We start from the raw sequence: 21,723 nt of genomic DNA, 5'->3' as shown, positions 1-21,723 counted from the left end.
GAATCAGAACATGAGGCTGGGGTCTCCACTCTGGCCCTACAGGCTGCAGGAAAGAGGGGCAGCCAGGGCTGGGACTCAGAGCATCCATACATGGGCAGCTGTGGTAATTTCCACTCCAGGATCTGTAGGCCCGAGTGCTTTGGCTTTCAGTAGCTGTCAACCAGAGCCTACCCACAGCTTTTAGAGACCACCTGTACTTCCTGTCATGTGGGGTTCCTTGATGCTTTTAGTAAAATCTCAAGCATTTGATTTTACAAGAGAGAGAGAGAGAGAGAGAGAGAGAGAGAGAGAGAGAGAGAGAGAGAGAGACCCAGCTGACCAACCAACATCCCAAAAGGAAGTTCTCCTTCTCCATACCTTCTCAAAAACCCTTCAAATTCGGTGTCCCCTCTTCTACTTCCTGTGCACCTCTCTACCTGTCCCCCTGGCTCCCTCTTACTCTGTTTTCCCCCTATGTTCACTTCCTGTCTACTGGTTGCTTTCTCTGCCCCTTGACCTGTGGTTGACTTAATCCTGTTTACAACACGCAGAAAGTTCTTGGAGTAAAGGTGTGTGCCAGGACTGAGCCATACCACAACTGGAAACGTTTTTATTTTGTCTAGTAAGTTACACAATCTTGGGGTTCACAGTGTGATCAAATATTCTGCAACAGTTCCCAATGTGACACCCTGCCTCCTCATGCACAGGCAGTAAGGGGGAGACACTAGTGGGGGTGGGGCGCTCGCAAACTTCATCAGACACAATCCCGTGGCCACAGACTCAGAACTTGGTGTGTTCTGATCCTTCGGTGTGCTCTCTTGGTTGGAAGCAAGTCCGAGGCTCCTCCCACTCCTCGGCTCCTCCCACTCCTCAGGGGGAGGGGCTTAAACAAGGATGTGGGTAGCAAGCAGGAGGTTTCAGGGCCTCTCTGTGACCAGGCACAGGCACTTGAGGGATAGGGAGATCCTCGGTGCTCAGTGCCCTAGGCACAGCCCTTCCTTTATCCTTCAGTGCCCAGAGACCCCTGATCCCAGGGACACGTGTGTCCTGAATCCTCTCCGAGAGCCCTTTGCCAGGAAGGAGTGTGGTATTCTGCTCAGTGAGGTGTTTGAGACCTGCCACCCAGTGGTGAGTGCCTCCCTGTGGTAAGTGGACCCACCTTGGCCCCTCCTAAGTCCATCCGACCTTCCCAGGACCCCATCTGCTCAAAGACCCTCTTAAAAGAGGGGAGACCCATCTCTTCTCTGACATTCTCCTGACTCTGCTCTGCTCAGAGGAGCCTTTCCTGAGTCCCTGATGCCCAGGGACTACTAGCCACGCCTCTGTGCTCTCTGCCTGGCTCTCCCTGCTTATGAGGAAGTTCTGCTGCTTGCAGAGTGGGCGGGGGACTCCCTGCTGCTCCTCTGCCTTTTCCAGGTCCCCCATGGAGATGGCAAGTGGGGCTCAGCTCCGCATGCCTCCTCCAGGGCTTCAGAGACCATTGCAGACTCACTGGCCTTTGCTGTCCCCAGCCTGTCTGGGCAGGTCCCACTCTGTCTGTTCTTTAGTGCTTCTCTAGTTCCCTGGGTCCAGCGTCCTGGGCTCAGGATGCACTTCAGGAAGTGGGTATCTGCCAGTGCTTTCGGAGCTGGCTACCTCTTCCCATATCCCTCGTCCCATGTGGACAGCTCACCCTACCAGAGAGCATCTTTATGTTGTGCTGTCACAAGAGAAGATGCAGACTTGACATTCAGAATCCTCTGGCCTTCCTAGGTTGACGTCACTTGGTTTTACTCAAACTGCTTGACGGACACATGTGGCTGCAGCCGGGGTGGCGACTGTGAGTGCTTCTGTGCCAGCGTGGCAGCCTATGCCCACCAGTGCTGCCAGCACGGGGTGCCCATTGACTGGCGGACGCCCCGCATCTGCCGTGAGTGTTCCACACTGCCCCGGGAGACCCAGTGGGATGCACACACTTGGGGTATATTCCTGTGTTGCTATTGGTGAGCCCGTGGCAGAGAAAGGAGAGAGAGAGAGACAGAGACAGAGATAAAGGCAGAGACAGAGTCAGAGAGACAGAGAGAGAAAGAGAGAGACAGAGAGAGACAGAGACAGAGAGAGACAGAAATAGAGACAGAGAGAGGCAGAGACAGAGAGAGACAGAGAGAGGCAGAGACAGAGAGAGACAGAGAGGCAGAGAAAGGGACAAATAGAGACAGAGTCAGAGAGAGAAAGAGACAGAGAGGCAGAGATAGAGACAGATAGAGATAGAGAGATGGAGACAGAGAGAGACAGAGAGACAGAGAGGCAGAGATAGAGACAAATAGAGACAGAGTCAGAGAGACAGAGACAGAGAGAGACAGAGAGAGAGGAAGAGGGAGAGTGAGAGAGAATGAGAGAGAGTGACAGAGAGAGAGTGACAGAGAGAGAGAGAGAGAGAGAGAGAGAGAGAGAAATGCACACCATGTCCAAGGCCACTCAGGACAGTAGGGTTGCTGGAGCTCACTTCTAAAGAGGCTGGTGCAGGCCTGTGTCCTCAACCTCATTGCTAACAGAGTCGCATGCCCTGCACTCCAGAGTGAACCGGCTCTGCATGCTGTGTGACCTCAAACAAGCTGCCCAGCTTCTCTGAGGCTCACTTTCTATCATCTGAAAACTAGGAATCAGCAGGCTCTCACTGGCTTACTGCAAACTCAGACAGGACAAGGAGCGTAGCGTAGACGCCCTCCTTTGGCCTCGCTGGGGAGGTCCTGCATGCTCAAAGCAGGGGTCTGTAGTTGCCTCTGTGAGATGAAAGTATTCTGAGTGTACACATGAGTGAACATGCATGCTCACACACATTTGCATGCACACACACATAGACAAATATATGCGTATACTATACTATTGGGAGTATAAATGTATATCATAAAACATGATAAGGTTAAGAAAAGGGGGGGGGAATAAAATGCAAAGAAGGAGGCTAGTGAGATGGCTCAGTGGTTAAGAACACTGACTGCTCTTCCAAAGGTCCTGAGTTCAAATTCCAGCAACCACATGGTGGCTCACAACCATCCATAATGAGATCTGACACCCTCTTCCGGTGTGTCTGAAGACAGCTATAGTGTATTCACATCTAACAATAAATAAATCTTTTAAAAAATGTAAAGAAGCTTAAATTAGTTGATCATTTCCCTTAGATTCCAATATCCCATAGAGGGCTTTCCTGGCCTCAGTCTGGGGTCAGTGGCGAGTGCCCATGGTCAACAAGGGAAGATGATCTGGTCCAGATGCCAGTTCTGCCAGCCTGGGGCTGGGGTTCGCTCCCTCTGCATAGCACAGGAGTAAAGCTAAGTCCCCACCTCGTAGATGCCCAAGAACACTCAGTGATGAAAAGCTCGTAGCTCTGGCTTGGTGCTGTGCAACACTGTTATTATGCACAGGGGTGCTGGCTCCAGGCAGGGGGACCTCATGGAGAAGGTGGAGGAACATTCTCCCTTGGGTTCCTTTGTTTTCCTGCCTGCTCCTCCTTGACACCCTTCAGTGTAGATGCTGGATCCTGGTGGGGTCTCCTCTCTCCTTACCTCTGATAACCACCCTTCAGGATGGAGAGGCATTCGCACATTTCTGGAGGATCTACCATGACTAGGGTGAAGTGCTTGCCGGGACTGTGCACTTACAGGGATGCCGGAAAACCCAGGGATCCAACTCAACAGCAGTTTAACGCGGTATCTTGAAAAACTAAAAATTGCTGCAAAAACATTGTTAGTGAACGAATATCAAAGATGCTGGCAGCACATGCCTTTAATCTCAGCACTTGGGAGGCAGAGGCAGGAGGATCTCTGTGAGTTCTAGGCCAGCCTGGTCTACAGAGTGAGTTGCAGGACACCCAGGGCTACACAGAGAAAAACAAAAGGTCTGTGTTATCAGTTTCCCCTGTGTCTAAGCCCCATGATGACTCAGTGGGACCCCATTACTGGTGATTTTAATGTTTTGATATGTATTTATTATGAACCTTTTGTATTCATTTTGATGTGTTTAGAATGTCACATTAAAGTAGAATTAGATATTGGCCTAAATAAAAAAAAAGAAACAATTTCTCCAAAGATTAATAAGGATTTTAGTGACTATTAAAATCTCATAATGAGAATACATGGATCATACTGGACTATGAGCTTATAAGAAGTGGAGGCAAGGAGGGTAGAAGTGAGAAATATTACACAAGCTATTTTAAAGTCAATACTCCTGGGACAGTGATTTGGCTCAGCAGGTGAAGGGGCTTGCTGCCAACCCTGACAACCTGAGTTCGTCCCCAGGACCCACATGATGGAAGAAGATGCTCTCTGACCTCCACGTGCCATGGCACATGAATTCCCCTGCCGCACACACAATAAATAAGAAAAGTCCTTGGCTGACAGATACATTAAAATGAGTGGTGTCCAGATCAATAGCAAGTAACGTGAGTCTAAGGTTGGACAGATAGGGGACAGACGTCTTTGCAAAAGTGTTTTGTTGCATCAGTGTTTAGCCACTAGGCTGGTTGGCCCAGAGATCCGTTTGCCTCTGTGTCCTTGCACTGGGTTGAACTCTCTCCTTATGCAGGTCCTACCCCCCAGGCCCATCTTAGAGTCTTATTGTTCAACACTCCGTATCAACACGGAGGACAAACACATGTTTGCCCGTAGCCTCGTGAAAGCCAATTCCTTTAGCCCTAGCTGTCCTGGAGCTTATTATATAGACCAGGATGGCCCCCAACCCACAGAGATCCTCTTGTCTCTGCTGGGATTGAAAGCATGTATACTACGCCTGGCTTTATCTCCTGATCCTTTAATGACCTTGCAAGAAGGAAAGGGGGCACTGCCAAATGTGTTGATTGTGAGTTTAGGGTCTGAAGAGGAGCTGGTGACTTCTTCACACCACACCCCTGTGTGTGAGGCAAGTCTGTCCTCAGCCTTTCCCCAGGTGCACCCAGCTGGCTTCTGCTAGCCTTGCGTGTTCTTGCTTGGCATAGTCTAACAAGGCCCCACAGCTCCCCCATTGTGGACTGAAGATCAGTAAGAGATGCTACAGAATAGATGCAAACCATCCACTAGAGGGCGTGATGGGTCCATGCTTTACCTCCTAAGAGATCTTTCTTTGGTGGGGCCAAAGGGGGTTTTGGAGACGCTTGGGGTCCTGGAGTTCCTTTGTCCCCTTCTATCCAAGGCTGAGGAAATTCGATCTCATGTTTGCACTGATTCTCTGGGGGCTCTTCTGCAACATATCCAACCAGAGCGTCTACATTTAGTTCTGTTATTGTTGCCTTTGAGACAGGATCTCTAGCCCAGGCTTACCTCAAACTCCCTATATTGCCAAGGATGCCCCTGAACTTGATATTTCTGCCTCCACCTCCTAAGTGCTGTGATTATAGATGTGTCCCACTACTCCGTAAAGTGCAATGCTGGAGACTGAATCCAGGACCTTGAACAAACTAGGCAAGCACTCTATCTGTTCTGAGTGAGGGCTGCGCCTTACTCATACCCTTTCATTCTAATCTGGACCTTTATGGCCACACAGAACACACTTTTCTGTCCAACATTCATTCATTCATTGATTCATTCATTCATCATTCATCACTCTACTAACTGCTACTCCAAGCCAGGCTTTGAGCCTTGAGCTAGTGTGTAGGGAGGGACCATTGTATTTCCTCCCCTTAAAGACATATGGGTCTCTGGGTGGTGTTGGCAACTCCCCTTTAACCCCAGCACTCGGGAGACAGAGGCAGGTGGAACTCTGAGTTCCAGGCCAGCCTGGTCTACAAAGTGAGTTCCAGGACAGCCAGGGCTATACAGAAAATTTCTGTTTAAAAAACAAAACAAACAAACACCCCTCCCCCCCAACCAAAAGAGACATAGGTTTCCAAGTCCATCCCTCAATCTCAGAGTTTTGGAAATAGGCCAGACCTAGTTCTTGATGAAGGGTGTGAGTGCTCTGCTCATGGGAAATCTCTCTTCTTTCTTCTTTAGCATACGACTGTGATTTCTTCAATAAAGGTAAGCCAAGTTCTGCCCTTGGGACACATCAGTGCTGGCCTCCCCACCAGCTACTGCCCTGGAGAAGCTGAGCTATGTCACTGGAAGGGTCCTTGTGGGATAAAGTCTTGCTGGTGTGGAGCTTAGAGGTGTCCAGGCCTACATCCACAGCTGCTCTAGCATCCCTGAGAGGTCCAGGGCAGGGACATTCTTAGGGGTTCCATCATTCAGGGTAGATTCGCCAGGCAGCAGACACCCATCGGTATCAGTGGGTTCAGCCCACAGCCTTCCTCATTGGGTCCAACACCAAACTCATGGAAGTTACCCAGATTCTCTGAAGACCTGAGTTGTCAAAAGCAGGTGTAAACTGCTTTCGCCAAGGACACTTGTTGAAAACCTAGATGAATCTTCAAATGTCCAAGGGTTCAGGGAACTAAGATACACACCAATATTTAGATTAGTAATGAATATAAAAATACAAGTCATTGCTAGGGACCAAGGAAGATTAGTGTCCAGTATTAGAGCCACTTAATCAATTCGATGAGAGGTTGAATGGGCTGTGGCAAGATGGCTGCCGGAAGAGTTCTTTAGCATCAAGCCCCTTCCAGGCCCCTAGGTCTCCTCCAAGCAACAGCCTGCAGGAGCTGGCCTGTGAAGGTGTGGGCACACAGGCTTCATGAACATTTTGGTGCCAATTTGGGTTTAAGAGGCATCTTTCCAGGCAAGACTACTGAATGAAAAAAAGAAATAAGAAGAGAATGATTGCTGCTAGGTCGGGGGGAAGAGGAAGTTTGTTGTAGGCAGGAAACATCAGAGGCGTTTGCAAGAGTCCACAGTGAACCTGATCTTGAGCCAGGGCATAGGGGGAGGATGGGGGAGGGGAGCCAAGAGGCCAGGAAGCAAAGAGGCCAAAAGGTAAAAGGCTAAAAAAGAACCAGTAACTGAAATAGCAGGATTATACAGAGCAGAGAAGCAGCTGGGTATGCCAGGGTATGCCAGGCAGGAGGACCTGTAACAGGAGGACTGAGGGATGCTGGGAGAACCGGCTTCAATATGTTAGTAGGCGCCTCCCTTAGCCATTTGTCCCTGGTGGAAAGGACACAGGGAGAAGATTAAGGATCTGCAGATGAGGGCTGGACCAGCCAGGTCCTGTCAAATGGTAGCTCCAAGGGGCTGCTGATGGCCCCGGATCCTCAGTGCCCACAGGGATGACCTGGGAGGAGAGCTGCATTCCTGGGGACAGGAGTGTCCCTGTGACATCAGGCAAGACATTTCAGCAGCACAGTTCTGAGCGGTTCTCTCCTCTGTGGCATTTGGGGTGTCAGGAACCAGCAAAGGACAAGCTGTTTCTAGCATCCTCCACCCACCCTCCCTCCCACTCGCCCAGTCCCTGCCTCGGGTTTTTCTCCCAGCATTTTCTGTGGCCCAGGCAGGCCTCATGGGGTTCTGGGAAAGAGGACCCTGGCTGAGGTACACGGGAGCACCCCAGCACCGTGTGTGTGTGTGTGTGTGTGTGTGTGTGTGTGCGCGTGTGCGCGTGTGCGTGTGTGCGTGTGCATGTGCGTGCGCGTGCGTGTGCCTACTCTAAACCCTACATGGGTTGAAACTGGCTTTGCTTTGTGTGTCCACGCCACTGAAACTAGCCCATGTGACACACTGCTTCTTGTTTGCTTGTTTGGTTGTGGGGAGCTGGCTGCTCATCATTTATCAGCACAGCATACTGTCTGCTTTCTAATGAAGAAGGATCCACTTGGGGAAGCCCAGTACCGATCCACACCACAGGGCTGTGACTGGTGTGTCTCCTAGGGCTGGTGGGGTGTGGAGAAGAGTGTGCAGGGAGAACAGCTCTAAGGAGGTGACACGTCAGCTGGTCTCCAGGGACTGGGGAGGTGTCTTTCAGGCACAGAGGGAGGAGTGGGACAGTGTGGTAGAGATGAGCTAGGACAGGCATGCGGCTCCTTCAGTGAAGCAGGAAGGAACTCTGATGTGACAGGTGCCCCACCTTGTGAGGTGGAGGGCAAAGCAGGGGTCCAGCATGGCAGAGCCCTGAAGTAAAGCCATGCTCTTTTTTTTTCCTGAGACAGGGTTTCTCTGTGTAGCCCTGGCTGTCCTGGAACTCACTCTGTAGACCAGGCTGGCCTTGAACTCAGAAATCCGCCTGCCTCTGCCTCCCAATTGCTGGGATTACAGGCGTGCGTCACCACCGCCCGGCTTAAAGCTGTGCTCTTGGGGATGAGGAAAACCACTGGGGACAGCGGCTAGGAAAGTGACCCAGACGCCTATGGAGCACAGCAGAGGCAGGAAGATCATTTATAGAGCTGTCACAAATGTCTGGGACACCCACACACCTTCCCCCCTCTACCCACAATCCCACCTCCCCCAAACGCAAATGAGACCTGTGCATGAGACACCCAGATATTAACTTTGAGCTCTGGGCTCCTGACTCATCCCTCAGGACGGGGTGGGCAGAGGCCTGTGTACTGTATTTTCCCAAAGGCAACCTTGACAGAACAGTGACTGCTATGGTGATGGCCCATGCTTTCAGGGGTGACTGTCATGGGCTCCCTGTGCAATGGCTTAAGCACAGAGGGAGGGTCTGTCTCCTTGGGGACTGCTAGCCCGGGGCTCCTGTCCCATCATAGCTACTAAGGTCCCTGCGGTCTGGGATCGCATCAAGAGCCTCTCTCCAGCACCCTGTCTCTTGTGAACCTCTGATTGGTGGGACCCGTGGGTTGGGACATTTGTGACAGAGACTCCTCTCTCCAGCACTAGGTAAGGGTCCCTACCAGCTGTCCAGTGTGGCGGCTGGCGGTGCTCTTGTGGCCATGAAGGCGGTAGACGGTGACATAGCCCTTGTGAGGGCAGAGGATCTGGCGCCAGGGGACATTTCGAGCTTCCTGCTGACAGCTGCTCTGAACAAGGCCAAGGCCCACGGTAAGGCCCACCCTTTGGCTCCTGTCCAGCCATCTCAGCAAAGGCGGTTTTGATGGGGGATATGGGAGACTCTGAAGCCACCCACGAGGCTCCAGCCCCACTTGCTGCTTCTAGTTCAGACTAGTTTCTTGACCTCTGTGACCCCCAAACTGCCTAGGACAGGACCCAGTCTCCCCACCCTGAGACTATTGTTCTAAAAAAATTTATGGGCGGCAACTACGTTCCTTTTGTGTCCTCTGTCCCTTCTCTTCTGGCTTCTCTCCCCTTCTTGCTCCATTCCCCTCTCTTTGCCCCTCCCTTTTCCTTTCCTCCTTCCTCTGTCCTCCTTTCTCTCTTTCACTGTCTTAAGCACGGGGCAAGTGCAGGAACCAGAGACATTAAGGGACTCAGTCGCCGTCCAGCAGGAGTTCTGGTCCTATGACACACAACGGCAAGAGACCACTTTAGTCAGATGTGGGGGCTGCCTGGCAGCAGGGGTGAGGGGTGGGGGTGGCGCTTAGGGCCTCCTGGAGTCAGATGTGGGGTCTGCCTGTCGGTCATCTTGGGCCTCCTGGGATAAGGGATGACTGTGACAGGAAGAAATGGAGAACATCACATATTATGAGTATGCTGAGTGGGGGCTGGAGAGATGGCTCAGTGGTTAAGAGCACTGACTGTTCTTCTGAAGGTCCTGAGTTCAAATCCCAGCAACCATATGGTGGCTCACAACCATCTGTAATAAGATCTAGCGCCCTCCCCTGGAGTGTTTGAAGACAGCTATAGTGTACTTACATATAATAAATAAATAAATAGACAAATAAATAAATAGATAAATAAATAAATAAATCTTTAAAAAAAAGAGTATGCTGAGTTTTCGGCACCCCCGTATCCACTTGTTCCCCTGCCCAACGAACTGTCACCCTGTAAAATGACCATTCCTATCTGTTTGGTGCCAAGCACAGCAAGCACCACGGTGAAAAAGGAGAGACAGGCCAGGCTACAGCAGCAGCTGAGGCCTTCTGTAACCTCCCGCCTCCATCCACAGAGAGCGTGGCCAGAGGGTGGCGGCTGAGCAGGAGGGGAAGATGGAGGACAAGGAAGAAGTTCAAAGGGGCAGTGACAGGGGGGCAGGGTCCAGTAGTCCCCAGGAAGCTGTCATCCTCGAGCACTGAGCTCAAGAGCACACGCTGGCATGCTGCACCCCAAATCTGTTCTCTCTGCATGCTGACCCGTGGCTCTGCAGACCCCGATGTGGTGTCCCTGGAGGCAGCAAACAGACCCAACTTCTTCCTGCACACCACCGCCGATGGCTCCGTAGGACTGGCCAAGTGGCAAGGCAGTGAAGCCTTCCATCAGCATGCCTCCTTCTCCCTGCACCGGGGGACGTGGCAGGCTGGTCTGGTGGCTCTGGAGTCCCTGGCAAAGCCTGGCTCCTTCCTCCATCCGTCAGGCCTCGCGCTGGCTCTGCGGCCCTACGAACACACGGAGGCGTTTCGTGGTGGTGCGCTCTTCCAGCTGCTGGGTAAGGGTCTGTGGGGACCTTGGGACCTCATCACTCAGGTTTGGGGCCTCTGCCTCGCTCAGCTGCATTTCCTGCCCTCTCTCCTCTTCCCTTCCCTGAGGACAGAAATCTTTGCCTTTTGGCAAAGGGGAAGCTCCCTGGGGTTTACTCCTGGAACAGGAGGTGGGCTGATCAGAGGATCAGGCAGGTCAGAGAGTGGTGGGCTGAGACCCAGGCCATTTTCCTAGTGTAAAATTAGCTTGTGTGGAAGCGAGAGGAACCGTGAGCCTGCTGGAGGCTCACATCCCGTCTAGCTTCTGTTTCCTGCCGAGGGCACATATTGTCCCTAGGAGTCTAAGGTACACCCTGGGGTGGGCCAGGTGGGATGAGAAGCTACCAGGATCTCCTCAGGCTTTCCAGACCCCGCCCCCAGGCTTCAAGGATGCTGCCTGCTGGACTCGCTTCTTACTCGTTGGCCTGGGTGTACTCACAAGCCCTCAGCACAGGGCAGGGAAGGCATGGGCTGGGCTGGGAAAATTCTGGACGCTGGTGTTCAGCCTGTCTCAGTCCAGAGACTTGGAGGGGATTGTCTTTCTAGATGCCAAACCTCTGGGGGCTGCCTACCCCATCTGTGAGTGGCACTATGATGCCTGTGCCAGCCCCTGCTTCCAAACCTGCCGGGACCCACGGGCAGCCAGCTGCCAGGATGTGCCCAGGTGAGACCAGGTGGTAGTGGGCATGGTGTCAATGTCTTTGAGATAGTCTGAGCGCACCTTGGAGCACGTGTGTATGCAGACACAAGCGTGGGTGTGTGCAGGGGTGTGTACTAAGGTGGGTATAGGAGTGTGTCTGTGTCAGGGTAACATATGTCTTAGCCATTTTCTCTCATGACAGAATACATGAGAAGCTTAAGGGGGCAGGGAAGGCTTGTTTGGGGGTGCAGTTTAAAGAGGACTCTCAGTCCATCATTGTGGGGAAGGGCACAGCAGCTAATCTATGGGGGACATTCACACTCCAACCACAGCAGTATGTGTGTTCCCTGTATAACATTATATATTCACATTGTATACTGGTGTGCGGTGTGCCTATAGCTTAAGGTGTGTTCGTATGTATTAACTAGGCATGGGCTGTGCACGGCTAGACTCATACACCTGTGTGAGTATGCAGTTGGGCGTGGTTGAGACTATCCCAGGGGCGTGTAAACTGGTGTTTGTGGGCATCCACATAGGTGTATATGTCTGTGTGCAATGGGTCTGTGTTTTAGCTTTTTTACAGCCTTAGAAAGAGCTTGCAGGGCGTGCGGGAATTGGTCTGTGCAGAGTGCCTGAACCTGGGGTCAAGAGTGTACAGGGCCACGCGTTGTTCACACGTGTCTCTCTGTTGGCCAGGAAGCAAGAGTTCGAGGCTCACAAACATGGGCACTATTGTACACGCGTGTGACAAGGTGTCTGTAGAGCTTCACGTGAGCGTACGCATGATAAGTGTGTACATACCACACACACACACACACACACACACACACACACACGCCAGACAGAAGGATGGGGCCTGAGTTCTATCCGGGTACAAGAGGGGGCCCAGCACCATGGTCTGGTCACTAACCAGCTCCCTGCTCTGTCCTTAGGGTAGAAGGCTGTGTCCCTGTGTGTCCCACTTCTAAGGTCCTGGATGAAGTCACACAGAGATGCGTCTACTTGGAAGACTGTAAGCGGCCGGGGTCTCCTTTCTCCCTCAGACTCCTTCACGTCTCTAGGGTGTTACGGAGAAATTCTGCTCAGGGTCCTACATCCTGGAGCAGCAGAGTCAGTACAGAGCCCTGGAAGGAAAGATCTTCATGGCTCTGGGCTTTTCTTTTTCTGGTCCCCATTTCAGAGAAAGGAAAAGGGCTGTGGAAGTCTTGCTTGGGGTCTTGTTTTGGACAGAGTCCATCTTGTTGGTTTCTCTGGCTATCTGCCGTCAGAGGCTGGGCTTGTCCCATCAGTTAGGGCACCTGTCCGCCAGCCCTGTACCTCAGCGCTGCCCCATGAGGACAGCTAGGGGACAGTCGCCCTTTCTCTGAGCCCCTTCTCTCGTCTGCCCCAGGTGTGGAGCCAGCCCTGCTGAGTCCCACGGAGGCCCTTGGCAATGATACTCTGGCACCTGGTCAAGTGCTACCCACCACCAGTGACAAGCAGCAGCTTCCACAGGAGCCCCCTGGAGCCTCCGCCCACAGCCCCGCCCTTGTTCCAGTAGCCCCACTCACCTCAGCCCCAAACCCACCAATGGCTGCCACTGAGGGCCCAGAGTCATCTCCAGGATCCACCCAACCCACGCTTCAGACACCGCTGGGGCTTACAACATCTAACCTTCTTCCTGCTGGCCACACAGAGGCCACAGCTAGAGAGGAAGGGGCTGCCAGCCTCCTCGCCACTTCTCATCCCCCAGGGTCCTCGTCCTCCCTCCCCGGTTCCCTGCAGACTCCCACATCTGGCATCATATCAGGCACAACAGAGACGACCAAAGTGACTGTAACCTTTGAGGGAAGTCCCAACACCACCGTCGCTTCCCGGTCACTCCCTGTACCTCGCTTCCCACTCACGACCAAAGCCGTGACAGTCCCGAGTCATGACTCCTTTCCTGTTAAAACCACACCCCTGCAGCCCTCTTGGCTGTGGGGCCTCTCTTCCAGACCTACGACTTCCCCTGGAGCGACGTCCTGGTCCCCCACCTCCTCAGGATCCCACCAGTCAACTGCAGTAACTAAGGTGGCAAATCAGACAGTGACATCCCTGTCTGTCCTGGCCCAGAACACTTCACGTTCCAGCCAGCCCCTGGCTGTGGTGAGCACAGCACACAGGGCTCCTGCCCGTCCCCTTGTCACCAAGGGCTTGGAGGCGGCGTCAGCCACAGAGCAGGGAGAAGCTGGGCCCAGCCAGCTTACAGAGTTGCCAGTGTCCCCACTCCCAAGCTCAGCCCCCATTGACCTGCCTTACCCAGCCCAACATCCCACCACAGCCCCCGGGCCTCCGGCTCTGTCCCCGGGGGTCCTGGCTGCCCACAGCCCTTCCACAGGTGCTCCCGGGCTAGGGGCTTCTCTAGCGCCAACTCGGCCACCCCACCTTCTCTCTGGCCTGCCTCCTGATACCAGCCTGCCCTTGGCTAAGGTGGGCACATCTGCCCCAGTGGCCACAGTTGGCTCCAAAGGCTATATTCCCACCCCTCCACCGCAGCACCAGGCCACGACTTTGGCCATGGCCATGACTGTGACCCCACCCACTCAGACACTCAGCCTGACCGTGCCACCCATGTCTGCTGTGGAGGAACAGGCACACTCACCTAGCCCCAAGGCTCCCCAAGTAACAGATATGACTCCAGACCTGATTCTGGGAGCCACGTTGCCAAGCTATGGTGCCTCAGCTGTGACGGCTGGGGTGCCCCCCACAGTGTCTGTTGCCCCACGAAAGAGCACCACCCAGAGAGCAGCCCTTCTATCTAAGAAGGTGTCTCCACCCACCCTCATCTCTGACTCTGTCCAGGGTGGGTCCACAGAACTCACACCCACAGGGAGGAGCCATGCCGCTGCTCCCTTGATGACTGAGGCTGAAGGGCCCCGGGCTGGCACAGTGCCACTGGTGCCCACAACTTATTCTCTAAGCCGAATGTCAGCCGGGACGGCCTCCCGGGAGGGCCCGCTGGTTCTACTGCCTCAGCTGGCAGAGGCCCATGGGACCCCAGCAGGACCCCAGGTTCAAGAGGATCTAGTGCGCCAGGCCACCACGGAGCAGTCGGGGCGCTCGGCTCCAGCCCAGAGCCTAGCAGAGGGATCGATGGAGGCCAAGGTGAACACGTCTGCCACCTGTGTGGTGAGTGACTTGTTCGGTCCTTCTGTTTTGTGGATTGTCCCCAAGATCTGGCTTTCTCACTGCCTCTAGGGCAGCCATCACCATAAGCTGCACCTGTTGCAGTTCCTGTCCGTTCTTTTTACTCTATGCTACAAGATGGCGGTAGTGACCCTTGACCTTACTCGACCTTATCTGAAGCTCCTCGTACTTTAAAAATCACCAGGTTCCCCGAAACCACAGCAGGGTCCCAGCCTGCCCTTTTGGGTCCAGGGCTGATTGGATGCTTGGTGTGTTCCTGTGGGGTGTGGTGGGAGTGAGCTTTGGTCTGTGAGAAAGAACTCTTACTGCTCGGCTAGCTTTCCCTATGCTCACACAGTCCGGGGCTCAAAACCAAGGACCGTGGTGTTGGCCGAGGTCAAGCTGGGTCTTCCCGCATCACTTAAAACAACCCACCACAGGTGTGCCCACAGTCCCACCTGATCCAGACAAACCCTCATTGAGGCTCTCTTCCAGGCGATTCTTGGTTGACTCAAGTTGACTATTGAAACTAGCCACAACTAGTTCCCTAGTTTTACCTCAATGTTACCTGCCCTGCTCAGACCGGCTTGTTCCAGAAGGGTCGAGGTAGGTGATACCATAAGTTCCAAGTGTCTGTCATGTTGACACTCCACTTTGTGCCTCAGCCCATAGCTGAACAAGACTGCGTCCGTCACATATGCCTAGAAGGCCAGCTAATCCGTGTGAACCAGACCCAGCACTGTCCTCACGGTGCCGTACGCCCTCGCTGTGGGGTCCTGGGCCTTGCTGTGCGGGTGGGCGGGGATCGCTGCTGCCCACTCTGGGAATGTGCCTGTAAGTTATGGGGTTGGCCCGAGCCACTGTGCCTTTTCCCTACCCCGGCATGCCTCTTCCCCTGCTCTGTGACTCCTGCCCTGACAGATTTCCTTCCCTTGTGACCTCTGAACTGTGTGAGACACCTGATCCCAGGAACTCTCCAACCCCCGGGGTGTCTGAGTCACCTGCCCTTCTTCCTGGTGGCTTGGGACCACCCACTTGTTCTTCTTTGCCCCTGCCTCCAGGCCGATGCTCCATCTTCCCAGACCTGAGCTTTGTAACCTTCGATGGCAGCCATGCGGCTCTGTTCAAGGAGGCCGTCTACATCCTCAGCCAGAGCCCAGACGAAGCCATCTCCGTGCATGTCCTGGATTGCAAGAGTGCCAACCTGGTATGGAACTGCCGGGACCTGAGATCTGAACTAGGCTGACAGGGGAGACTGGGCGGTGAGAGAGTTCAAGGAACACCAGAGGTTACAGTAGACTTGAGGGGGGGGGGTGCACATGGCGGCATCTCTCTCTGCCACCCTGGACCTTCGTGGGATGGCAACTGGTTAGGCCAGGTGACTGAGGCCTGACCATGGGATCTGCAGGATTCCAGGCCCTGCACCTTTCCTGTCTCCTTTGAGTTGACACGTAGTTCTAGAGGACTGGGTAAGCCATTCCGAAGTCATTGGTGCCACCTGCAGGGACTGGCTGTGAGGATAACCCGGGAGCCAAGTGAAGGGAGGGAGTATCCCCCCTTCTCCTTTTCCCTCCCTCCCTTCTCTCCTTCCTTCTTTCCTCCTCCCTTCTTCCCACTCCCTCCCTCCTTTCATTTCTTTCCCCCTTTCCTCCTTTCCTCCCTTCTTTCCTCTCTCCCTTCTTTCCTCCCTCCCTCCCTCCCTTCCTTCCTTCCCCTCTTCCTTCCTTTTTCTCTTCCTCCCTCCTTCCCTTCATCTGGGCCAGCATGAGGTCGGGTAGGGCTCCAGCTCCTTCTACTCAGCCTGCAGGTGTGCTCATGCTTCCTAGACTCACACGCGGGTGGAGGAGAACTGGAGGGTGCATGCTCTTCTGATGAGGCTGGTTTTTCTGCAGGGACATCTGAACTGGCCCCCATTCTGTCTGGTGATACTGAATGTGACGCATCTGGCCCACCATGTCAGCATCGACCGCTTTAACCGGAAGGTGAGCACACCAAACAGGTGGCCTGCAGGGCCAAGCAGTGCTCAGGGAGGACCAGCCAAGGCAGGAGCGGGGCCTTGAGACTTCTTTGTAATTAGGGGCAGGGATTGGGAAGACTCTCTCTTTTAAGGATGATGGCGCGTACCTGTAATCCCAGCACCAGGAAGCAAAGGCAGGAGCATCACTGTCTCTTGTGTAGCCAGGCTGGCCTACATCATGAGACTGTCTAAAATAAAGCAAAACAAAATAAAACAAAATAAAACAAAATAAAATAAAATACAATAAAATAAAATAAAATAAAATAATAAAGCAACATGAGGTACTTGAAAGTTGCTTTATTTAAGATGCTTCCTCCATTTTTATAGGAAGAAGGTAAACAGGCGACATCAGACTGGCAAGACAGTGTGGCCTTAAATAATTTCTGTCAAAAATGTCACCTTTGCAATGTTTTATGAGGCAATATAGTCACATAAAAGCATTCCAAAGCCCTTTCTAAGCAGGCACTGTGGAAGTGAGGTGCCCTCGATTGAAGGTTCGTGAACTCAGGGTTAAAGCCACGTCAGTGAGGGAAGCTGGAGCATCCGAAAGACCTCCCGTAGGCGGGGTTCCCTTCACAGGCAGTAAGGGACACCAGGGAGTGTCCACAGATCCACTTGCCCTCATTCTGCTTGCCCTCATTCTGTTTCCGAGATCAACACTTCCCTGCTGGGCTCTGCCCTCCATCCCTGATTGCCAAGGTTCTCAAGCAAGGTTTGGTTGATGGGGTTCTGATGAGGGAAGAGGCTTAAGAAATAAATAAAATAAAATCCCTTTATTCATCACAACAAAAGCAACTTAGAGACAGGAGAGTCCATTTTGGCTTATGGTTCCAGAAACAGCGGTGAGGGTCTGGCAGCAGGCAGCAGAGCAGGAAGCAGAGCGCTGGACAGGAAGTGAGGCGAAGCTGTAAACCCTCAAGGCCCGCGCCAGTGATGAACTTCCTCCTGCAAGCTATGCTGTCTAAAAGTTCCATAGCCTGATAGCCTGTCCAAATACAACAGGAACTAAGGACGCCATTCAAATAAGGAAGCCTGTGGGGGACATTTTTCATTGACACCATCACAGTTCCCTAAAATCCATTCCTTGTTTTTTTTTTAACCTTTCAATAAAAAAGGCATAATTCACACACATGAATGTATCATATTTAGTATAGATCTATAAATTCTTCCTTCTTATTAGCATATATTCAAAATATACGTGTAAAATAACTATAAAATATTGGGTTTTATGAGGACTTTTCACACATGAACATCATGGACTTGATTACCTGTTTTGCCATTACCTTTGTACCCTTTCTCCTTCCAAACAGTCGCCTTCCGTGTTCATGTCAATATGTAATATATATGCATATATCACACACACACCACATGAGAAAGTCTGGCTTATTCACTTAACATGATTCTCTCTAGTTCCAACCATTGTTTTGCAAATGACATAATTTGATCTTTTGGGGGGCTTTTGTTTTGTTTTTTGTTTTTTTGTTTTTTTGTTTTTTTCAAGACAAGGTTTCTCTGTGTAGCCCTGGCTGTCCTGGAACTCACTCTGTAGACCAGGCTGGCCTCAAACTCAGAAATCCGCCTGCCTCTGCCACCCAGAGTGCTGGGATTACAGGCGTGCGCCACCACCGCCCCAGCTTGATCTTTTTTTGAATGGCTGAATAAAAGTTCATTACATATGCACAAGTGGATGTGTACACACACACACACACACACACACTCACACACAAACACACACACACACACACTCACACACAATTGGCTTTCTCCATTTGTCTGTTGTTGGATATCCAGGATGATCCCACAAGCTGGCAGTCACGAATGGCTGTAATAAACAGGTGTTCTTACACCTCTTGGTTAGGGTGTCTTAGTTCCTGCAGGTATATATTCAGGAGTGGGGTAGCTGGACCGTATGGTCACTAAACCTGGGGTTTTGTGGGGCCTCTGCTCTCATTTCCACATGGCTAACTGACTCGCCTTCTGAATGCAGCTATAAGGTCCCTTTGTCAACTTTCACTACTATGCCAGTATCTGTTGTTTGTGTGTCTAGGGAGAGGGAGCCTCAATCTTATTTTTATTTGTATTTTAACGACTAAACATGTGCGACCATTTTTCCCGTATATTTACTGGCTATTTTTCTTCCCCTGGAGAATTCTCTGTTCAATTCATTTTCACAATTTTTTTTTAAAGCAGAGGATTTGGTGTTTTGTGTTTAATTTTTGAGTTCTTTATATAGCTGCTATATTGATCCTCTCTTAGACGAATGGAAAGATTCACTCCATTCTGCAAACCACACTTTTTTCTGGCAATTGTTTTCTTCACGGGACAGGATTTCTTTAATCTGATGAAACCGTGTTTATCAAATTCACTGTGATTTCTGGGGCCACTGGGGTCCTTTTCAGAAAGTCCTTTTCCCGTCTGTGTCAGGAAGCATTCCTCTGTTCTCCTCTAGCAGTTTCAAAGTTTTTACATCTTACATTAAAGCTTTCCATCCACTTTGAGTTAAGTTTTGAATAGGGAGAGACAGAATTCTGGTTTTCACCTTCGGAATGAGCGTCTCCAGTTTTCTCAGCACCATCTGCCGACGAGCCTGACTTTCCTTCAATGTGCGTTTTAAGCCTCTGTGAAAATCCAGATGGCTGGAGCTGTGTGCTCACTCCTGGATCCTCTGTTTGACACCGTGCACTACATGTCTATCTCTGTGTTGGTGCTGTGGTACGTGTGTCTGCTCCCCCACCCACTGTGGCTCTGAGTGTGACTCATAGTTGGGTATTGTGAACATCCAGCATCGCTCCTCCTTCTGGGGTTGTTTTGGTTGTACAGAGACCTTTGGACTTCCATAAGAATTTTAGGATTGCTTCCTTGGATAAGAACTGTGTTGAGTCTGTATATTGCTATTGATTTTTACAGTGTTGCTCCTGGGAATCTATGAGCATGAGTGCTCTTTCCGTGTTCTGTCTTCAATTTCCTTCTTTAATGCTTAAAGTTTTTATTGTAGATATATTCATCTTCTTGGTTATATTTCTCTCTGCTTTTTTGTTCTTTTGAGTCTCTTGACAATGGGATTGCGTCCCCACTACTACACTGAAAGCATCCAGTCTCAGAACTCTCTGATGATGTCTCAGGGTTTTTTTTTTTTAATATAGGATTATATTATCTGCAAGGAGGAATATTGTGATTTGTGTTTCCTTTCTTATTTTTGCTGCCTTTGTTTTGTTCTCTGGCCTTATTGGTCTGGATGTAACTTCAAACGCTGTATTGAATGAGAGCAGAGGGAGTGGACGCATGTGTCTGTCCTGACTGTAGAGGGAATGCTGTCACCCCCACCCACCCCCATTTAATATAATGTCTCCCGTAGGCTTACCACCCAGTCTTCCTTGCACTGAGATCTGTTCTTCCTATTCCTGACTTCTTCTGGGCCTTCCTTTATCATCAGAAGAGGCTAGACTTTGTGAAAGGTCTTTTCTGCATTCATTGAGATGATCAGGTGATCTCCACCCATGAGTCTTTCTTTGTGCTGTAATACATCTATTGACTTGTATATATTTAATCATCCTTGCAACTCTGAAACCAATTTGATCCTGGTATATGATATGTTTACTGTAAGAATGAATTAGTTTGCAAGTATTTTACTGAGAAAGAGAGAGAGGGAGGGAGGGAGGGAGGGAGGGAGGAGAGAGAGAGAGAGAGAGAGAGAGAGAGAGAGAGAGAGAGAGAGAGAGGAGGAAATTTGTCTATAGGGGTGGTTTTATTGTCATATTCTTAGCCAACTTGGCATTAGAGTAATATTGGGTTTGCAAGATGAATTTGGTACCGTTCTCTTCCTCTCTGTTTTATGGAATAATTTGAGGGGCATTGACATTAATTCTTTAAAGTTCAGGCAGAATTTGGCCAAGGATTTGTTCAGTCCTGGGCTTTTCCTTCTTGGAAGATTTTTATGACTGCTTTAATCTCATTATGGCGTAGAGTGCTGTTAAGGCCTGTGGAACTCTGTGGCTACAGGCCAGCTGCCCGGCCTCACATGTGGATGGGCGCACTCACAACCTGGAGTTCAAGCCTCTGTCCGTGCAAATAGGAAGGCTGGGGGTATTAGAGAGTTGAGGACCTTCCCAAAGCTATAGTTTTCTGGCTCCTGAACAGAGGTTCCCTTCCTGTAGCTCAGCGATTCACATGCTGGGTGACTGGTGGAGTGATTAACAGAATAGTCTATTCCTGGATGGAGGATGGTAAATCATTATAAATACTTTATAATCTTAATCTTTTCTGCTTTTAGTTTTATGGCATACAACTCAATTCTTACTCCATCTCATATAATTTTAACCTTGTCAATTTGTAGTAGAAGCTATAGCCTGGAATTTAAAATGTTTGTGAGGTGTGCTCAGAACTGAACAGATATTGACTGAGCCTCAATTGATGCCAAACCCAAAGACAAGTGCTAGGAATTCAAAGAGTCGGACAGTTCCTTTCCCCAAAGGAAACGGTGATCTAATGGTAACTGTTGCTAGGGAACAGCTGCATTCTTCCTCGATGGTCAGCAGGAAACCAGCTGATACCAGGGAGGGAGCACGGAATCCTCAGGCAATAGATGAAGGAGGGTGGGAGTGTGTTTATGTATGCAGTGAGATTCAGCCTTCCTCCTGCCATTATAGTTCTGGTTTTATCGGAGTTTGCACATAAAAGTATTTTCAGAATTCTCCCATGTTCTGTTGGTCTATGCTTTGGATGCATGTGCTCCAAACAGCCTGGCACTCGGGAGGTGCCTAGGGAGTGCTTGTCAGTTCACTGATGGATGAGATGGGTGGGTCAGGAGGTAGGTGGACGGCTGGATGGCTGGACGGACAGAAAGACAGACAGACAGACTGACAGCTGGATGGATATGTAGATGATAAGTCGGTGGACATACAGATGAGTAGGTAGGTAGGTGGGGGCTCTTCTTAATTTCAATTTCTTACCCCTTAAGGTGACTGTGGACTCTCAAGTTGTGTGGCCACCCATGAGCCGATATGGCTTCCGAATTGAGGATACGGGGCACATGTATATTGTCCGGACACCGTCACACATCCAGATCCAGTGGTTTCACAGCTCAGGACTCATGATCTTGGAAGCCAGCAAAGCCAGCAAGACCCAGGGCCGTGGCCTGTGTGGTAAGGCGGGACCCAGCTGGTGGGGGAGGGGTAGTGTTCCCTGGTCCCTCTCTGGTCCCAGGAAGGTTCCCTTGGATCAGGATATGTTGGGACAGGGTATCAGGCCACGGGAGGGACCAACAGAGCTGCCAGTGCCAGGAGGCCTCACGTCTATGTCTGGGGCTGAGGCCGTCCGCAGGGAATCGTACAGGGTTCCCTTGCCAGTTGTCATTTCAGCCAGGTTTGTCTGTCAGCATCCCCGACAGCTTCCTAATGCCAGATAATCCTTCCTGTCTACATGTGCAGTGGCCCTTGGCCAGACACTTCCACTCTTTGAGATCAGTTACTCCAGGTCACCCTCACAACAGTCCTGGGAAGTGGCCCT

At 51.3% G+C, this 21,723-nt stretch overlaps 1 protein-coding gene across 1 annotated transcript in view; it reads left to right on the top strand.

The window, feature by feature from the left end:
• Window positions 1–21,723, top strand: part of Otog (otogelin) — a 65,823-nt gene that overhangs the window by 29,056 nt on the left and 15,044 nt on the right. The window contains exons 26-37 of the mRNA XM_052193023.1: window positions 991–1,107; window positions 1,732–1,888; window positions 5,943–5,969; window positions 8,715–8,882; window positions 10,105–10,383; window positions 10,961–11,078; window positions 11,987–12,066; window positions 12,445–14,204; window positions 14,867–15,035; window positions 15,263–15,408; window positions 16,094–16,183; window positions 21,176–21,359. Coding sequence (XP_052048983.1) covers window positions 991–1,107; window positions 1,732–1,888; window positions 5,943–5,969; window positions 8,715–8,882; window positions 10,105–10,383; window positions 10,961–11,078; window positions 11,987–12,066; window positions 12,445–14,204; window positions 14,867–15,035; window positions 15,263–15,408; window positions 16,094–16,183; window positions 21,176–21,359 — 3,295 coding nt within the window. The remainder of the gene's footprint in view (window positions 1–990; window positions 1,108–1,731; window positions 1,889–5,942; window positions 5,970–8,714; window positions 8,883–10,104; window positions 10,384–10,960; window positions 11,079–11,986; window positions 12,067–12,444; window positions 14,205–14,866; window positions 15,036–15,262; window positions 15,409–16,093; window positions 16,184–21,175; window positions 21,360–21,723) is intronic.

The sequence above is a fragment of the Apodemus sylvaticus genome, chromosome 1 (assembly GCF_947179515.1).
Source record: "Apodemus sylvaticus chromosome 1, mApoSyl1.1, whole genome shotgun sequence".
Classification (NCBI taxonomy): Eukaryota; Metazoa; Chordata; class Mammalia; order Rodentia; family Muridae; genus Apodemus; species Apodemus sylvaticus.
The sequence above is the reverse complement of the archived record's forward strand: the minus strand, read 5'-3'. Positions and strand labels throughout refer to the sequence as shown.